Genomic DNA, 6,107 nt, shown 5'->3' on the forward strand with positions numbered 1-6,107 from the left:
CCGCGGTGGGGGCTGCCGCCGCCCAAAGCCGGCCCGGCCCTGAGCCCGACCCCATCTCTCCTCAGCAATTGAAGCAGCAGCGGGATAAACTGCGGCAGTACCAGAAACGGATCAGCCTGGGCCTGGAGCGGGAGAGGGAGCTCGCCCGGCAGCTGCTGAAGGATGGCAAGAAGGAGTAAGGGGCGGCGGGGCCGGGCGGCTGCGGGCGGGACGGAACGGAGCTGCGCCGGGTCTGACGGGGCCGAGCGGAGGGGAGGGGAGAGAAGGGGAGGGGAGGAGACAGAACAGAACAGAACAGACCCCCTGTCCAGCTCCCCCCTCTGCTGATGCAGCCCAAGGACCGCTGGCCTTTGTGCCCCCAGCACACACAGCTGCCCCACATCCCGCATCTCACCATCACAACCCCCCCTCCTTCACAGCACTGCTCTCAGTCCGTTCTCCTCCCAGTCATTTTGCTCCCCCCACCCCCTCAGCTGCAGCATCCCGCACTTGGCTGTGCTAAACTCATTTGGTTCATGTGGGCACAACTTTCAAGCCAGTCTGGGACCCTCTGGCTGCTCTCCCTTCCTTCCATTGTATCAAATGCAGAACTCAGCTTTGCGTCGTCCACAGACTGCTGAGAGTACACTTGGTCCCTTCATCTGCCTCATTGATAACAATATTGAGCACTGGCCCTTCTGTGCTGATCTCCTGCTCTTTCCCTTCAGAAAAGCTCTGCTCTTGTTGAAGAAGAAGCGTTACCAGGAGCAGCTGCTGGATAAGACAGACAACCAGATCAGTAACCTGGAGCGGATGGTGAGCGAGCACCTGGTACTTCATATGTGGGGCAGAACCAAGAGGGGCTGCTTTGGGGTGTGCAGGACTGCACCCCAGCTGCCAGATCCCAGCAGGGCTGTGATCCTCCCCAGAGCATCTGAAACTGTCGTGGTGCTGTGACACCTCTATAAAGAACCAAGTGGGAGTGTGTTATGAGTCTGCACTGCAGGCTGCGTGTGAAAGGCGTGTCTGTAAGTTAATAGAACCTTAGTCGCAGTGTGGGCAGCTGTAGTAGAAACTTCGTCCGTCTTGTCTCGGTTCCTTGGTGTAGAAATGGATGTGTTTGCTCTGGCATGGCCTGGGGAGCTACGGCCTAAGCTTAGATTTGAGAAGCAGACAAAAGCCCACTGGATCTGGTTTTGCAGCTCCATGTGTCAAAGGAAGAGTTTTTGTATACGTTGTACTGCTGATATAATTTAAGCCTCTGTTGGGGCTCTTGACTGTCTTCACCTTTCAGTTTCTCTGGGAATCTTGGGAGTCTGTGTCAGGTCTGTGACAGCTGTGACACTTCCCTCTGTCCCTCCTGTTTCAGGTCCAGGATATCGAGTTCACCCAGATCGAAATGAAGGTCATTGAGGGCCTGAAAATAGGCAACGAGTGTCTGAACAAAATGCACCAGGTATGTGTGGCCAGGTTGGCCGAGCGCAGTGTTGCCTTGAACTCAACAGGATCAGTTGTTCCTGTTTCTCATGTTCCACGTTCTCATACATGGATTTTTGGCTCTTCTCCTCAGGTTATGTCAATAGAAGAAGTGGAAAGAATAATAGGTGAAACCCAGGATGCTGTGGAGTACCAGAGGGTACGTATGGTGTGTGTGAGTAGCTGTGAGCAGAGGCAGCCTGCCACACGGTTTCTCTGGGGCAGTGTGTGCCCAGCCTCGTTTAAGAGGCAGTCAGACTGGAACTTGAACTCTCTCTTGATTGCCTGCAGAAAAATTAGGTTTGTTGGTTTTCTGAGTACTCCTTCATGCTATGCATCCATTGGTTTGGTGCATTGGTGTATCCTGCTGTAAGCCACAGAGCTGCTGCTGTGCACTGTTCTGACTGGAATGTGCCTTTTCCTCTCTTGTGTAGCAAATAGATGAGATACTGGCTGGGAGCCTGACTGAGGAAGATGAAGATGCCATTCTAGAGGAATTAAACATTATCACTCAGGTAGGACTAACTTGATGTAATTACTTTCAGTGCATGTTTTCGGGAAGCTGTTGGCAAAGGAGGAATAATCTTATTACCATTTGTGTTAGCTTATTCTGCCACAGATCTCAGTTACACCTGTTTGTGCCTAATTCCTGAGTCATGAGAGATCAAGCTAATTGGTTCACTCACAGCGATCACTTGAAAATGGGATGATTTAAGGGCTGTACTGTATTTGCTACAATCAGCTGATTTCTGTTATTACTGGGCAGCTGTTCTGCTTTACTAAATGAAGATCTTGAAAGCCCTGGATCATGCTCAGATGAACAGGAATCAGTGTATATTACCACTCTCTGTGATGCCTTTGGCTCCCCCAAACACTGCCCTGGTTTGGCTTCACTGCAGAAACATGCAGCCAGTGGAAAGTGAGGTGCAGAAGATCTGCACCTAACGTTTATTTGAGGAGATTTGTAGCTAGTAGAGAGTCCTGTCAATGTAAATGCAAATTTATTAAGCCCTGCTCTCATTTACTGAGCAGTGCTCAAACCCATGAGCCTTCCTGCAAGTCTGGGGGCAGGTGTCAGTTTCTGCATGAAGTCCCTTCTGTCACTTGTGTTCCCAAACAATCTTTGCACGTAACTGTGGTGCAAAGGTCTGTGATCACCATGTGGAGCACTGCAGGCTCAGAGCCACCTGTGCTCTTTATTGTTCTTGCAGGAACAGTTGGAGCTTCCAGACGTTCCTTCTGAGCCACTCCCGGAGGAGCCCCCAGGTATGCTGTCTGCTCTGTGTGCTCTGCAGCTTTGGCTTCACATACATCTTCTCTGCTCTGTGCAATGCTTTGAGACCTCCTATTTGCTGTAAATGTCCCAGCAAACATGAAGGGGCGTAGGCTGTGTGGTGAAAGCTGGCACAGCCTTCCCTCCGTGGCTCTGACAAACCCTGTATTGCTGAGCCTTTACCTTAAGAAGACCCAGTGCCCCTGCATGGTGTCTGTGTGGGAGAAATCTGGGACAGGGAGGACAGGGCTTCTTTGGTTCCAGCACTTGTTTACTAAACATGGATCAAATGTCATCTCTGTGTTGACAGCAGGATGGCCAAACAAAATGCAAGCTGCCCTCGCAGCAGGCAGCCGATGGACCCCATTTAGACTCATGTTGTCAGAACGTGGGGAAGGGGGCAATGCTGCTCTGCCCCCACTCTCCAAGAAATGGCTTGATGTTCTGGGGGTGTTGGGCAGGTGGCCAGCTGGAATGGTGTCAGGTGCACTCAGAAAGCGTTGTAATTCTTGAAGTGCTGCGGGAAAGCGAGGCATACTGGATAGATAAAATCATTTGTAATGCATGTTTACGAGTTCAGTGGCTTTCTAGGCACCGTGCAGGCATTTGTTGCTCTGCTGGGAAGTGGAACACGAGTCCTGGTCCATCTGCAGCAGGTGGCTCTGCACGTTACTTCTGTTCTCACTGTAACAAGTTTCTTTTTCCTCCGCAGAAGCAACACCCATCAAGAACAGGCCAAAACCAGAGCTGGTGGCAGCATCTTAACTCCCGTTTCTGGGGATCCCCCCATAACTTTCACCCAGGACAGTTTGCCATCCCAGCATGTGCTGGGAACAAGCAATGCCTCGGCAGCATCCCAGCTGTGCTGGGCAGCTTGTGGAGCAGGATTCCCTGTGCAGGGTGGGGAACCTCAGCCGATCGATTATTGCTCTTGTATCAAGATTATTTTCTAGTGCTTTCTTTTTTTGTAACTTAAATTCTCAACTCACTCAGCTGCGCTGTCTTGGGATTAAATAACAACTCTAAAACTTCCAAAGCCAAACACTTCTCTCTAGGTTTGATTTCAGCTGTAAATCTGCCTTTGCTCTGTCCAGTCCCCAGCCAGCCCTCTCCTTGGGGTGCTTCTGTCTGATGTGGCTGCCCCAGACCTGCTGTGAGCCCTTCTCTGTCTGCGCTGCTCTCAGCCCCTCTGCTTTTCCTCCCCTGATTCTGGATGCAGGCAGCTGCTCTGTGCTGTGTGCAGGCTGGGTACGGTTCTGCCAGCTGTGCATAAAGCCGTGCAGCCAGGGTGTTCCTTTGGGCAGGGCACAGTGTTTGCTTGCCTTTGCCTGCAGCAGCCCTCATGGAGAGGGGAAAACCTCCGGTGTGAGGTGAGGAGCTGGGCCGTCCCTGGGCATGAGTCAGAGGCGGTCATTAAGGATTCCCACTCGGCTGCTCTGCCTCTCCTGATCCGCAGCACTGAGTGCAGAGCTGGACCTGCAGAAATCTGCTGAGCCTCTGAAAACTGCAGCAAGGAGCCTGCCTGCGTTGGGAGCCACAGGTCAGCCTGTGCGGCTCTGCTCCATCAGTCTGCATTCGCCTTTGCGGTGCTCGGGCAGGCTGAGATAAATCTGCTTCCAGCTGTCAGCTCCCATTTATTCCATATTTCCTGGCAGAGCAGCGGAAAAAGAGAGGTTGGGCTGGGATGGGTGAGTTCTGCAGTGATGTGAAGTGTGCAGCTCCTCGAGTCAGCACACAGAGGGATGCTGGCATGGCCAAGGTGCTGCCTGGGCAGCCAGGGCGTGCAGGTGGAGCTGTGCATGGAAACCAGCAGAGCTGCCAGCTTGCAGGTGCTCATAGGAAGCCACGGATCTGTATTTATCACACTCCTGAAGCCACAACCCTTAACCCCTGTTTCTGAGACAGAGCAGAAGGACCCAGAGGGCCCTCTGAGACTTTTAGTGACCGCTTTTGGGGTTACGCGACCTGGTGCTAGACAATAGGGAGCAATCCCAGAGGCTGTGCTGGTGAGTCAGCAGCGACTGCGTTTTGTATTTTCAGAGTCATGCTTTCTGTTCCACCTTCGTGCGTGACGTCCCACAGCCCGGTGTGGGCATTACGTCCTGCTGCCAGGGCAGGATGTGGGGCGTGAGTGGCAGAGGCAGCCTGCGCTCTGCAGCCGCCCTATTTTCGGTTCCTCAGCTCTCTCTGTTAATTAATGTTGCATAACGAAGCCGCTGGCTGGCAGGCAGCAGAGCCGGGTTTACAAAGCGGCGTGACTTTTGCAAACAAACGGCTTTCTGAATTGAAAGGACAGGTTTTAATGTGATCATTGTGCCTATGCCAAGCGCCGGTGGGTGCTGGGAGCCACCCTGCAGCTGCATGGCACAGGGCTGTCTCCTGGGTTACGCTCTGTGATGGTTTTGCTTTCTGCAAGGCTGTTCCTCCCCTCTGTTACATCCCGGGTGATTGCACTGCTCACTTTTTCCACCAGAGAGAGCCTTGTCTTCGCACTGCTGTCACTAGCACTGTTGTTGTTCCTTCAGTCTCCTTTACTCCGTTGCTAGCCTGGTGTCTGCGCGTTTAGTTTGACCCTATTTAATTTGTAACTCATAGGAGTGGATGCTGGGCTCTCCCAATACGGTCCTTAAGGGACCTCTCCTGGGGCACGGCTCTTGCTGCCAGCACTCTGTTCTGCAAGGTGGGCACACGTTGCTCCCCCCCCCAGGTCCTGGCAGCAGGGGAGCCCCCAGCAGACCCTCCCCGAGGCCGCAGAGATGCTGGGCTGAGTGCTGAGCCCATGCCCTGTGTGCTGCTCGGGTCAGGGCTGCGGTGCAGGGGGGGTTAATGCGGCTCCCAGCTTTGGAAAAGGCCGTGCTCTGACCTCCCCACAGGAAAGTTGCAAGCAGATTGCCAGCAGCTTCCTCTCCTAATCCCTGTACCAAACAGATTGTACCGTGTCTCCTTGGGAGGAAGCGCCAGGAGTGGTGTGTGACCTCTGTGGTGTGCTGTAACAATAAACAGTTTCTAATGGTTTCACCGATTCCTCTTCCAGCCTCGTGTTTTCACAGTAAATGTTTTCGATGGGTTGGAGTTGCCTTCTTCTCCTTCTTACCCCTGTGCTCCTGGGAGGGACCTGGGCAGGGGGTCTGAGAGGCGGCAGGAAAGGAGCAACGCTGCGTGTTGGGCATCCAGGAGCACCGTGCTGCCAGGTAACAGCAGTACCAGAGCCCTGCCATGGTGGTGAGTGAGGTGGAGCCGTGTCTGGGAGAGAAACTGCATGTTGTGCTGTTGCTGCAGCGGTAGCACTCCTCCAGCATGCACCGTGCGCAGGGCCTGTTGCTGGCATCACGTCCTCGCTCAGTCTGCAAGGCACAGTCAGTGCCTGGTCCTGTCCTGG

The 6,107-nt window shown here is 53.5% G+C and overlaps 1 protein-coding gene across 1 annotated transcript; it reads left to right on the plus strand.

Moving 5' to 3' along the window:
• Positions 1-8: 8 nt before the first annotated feature.
• CHMP6 (charged multivesicular body protein 6) lies at positions 9-5,750 on the plus strand (the record flags this gene model as incomplete). Its single annotated transcript, XM_010721425.3, has 7 exons — positions 9-175; positions 708-795; positions 1,349-1,435; positions 1,550-1,615; positions 1,890-1,970; positions 2,667-2,721; positions 3,441-5,750. Coding segments are annotated over 7 exons (597 nt in total), but the record flags the coding sequence as incomplete, so codon positions are not given.
• Positions 5,751-6,107: the final 357 nt, after the last annotated feature.

Source organism: Meleagris gallopavo, chromosome 20 (genome assembly GCF_000146605.3).
Source record: "Meleagris gallopavo isolate NT-WF06-2002-E0010 breed Aviagen turkey brand Nicholas breeding stock chromosome 20, Turkey_5.1, whole genome shotgun sequence".
Classification (NCBI taxonomy): domain Eukaryota; kingdom Metazoa; phylum Chordata; class Aves; order Galliformes; family Phasianidae; genus Meleagris; species Meleagris gallopavo.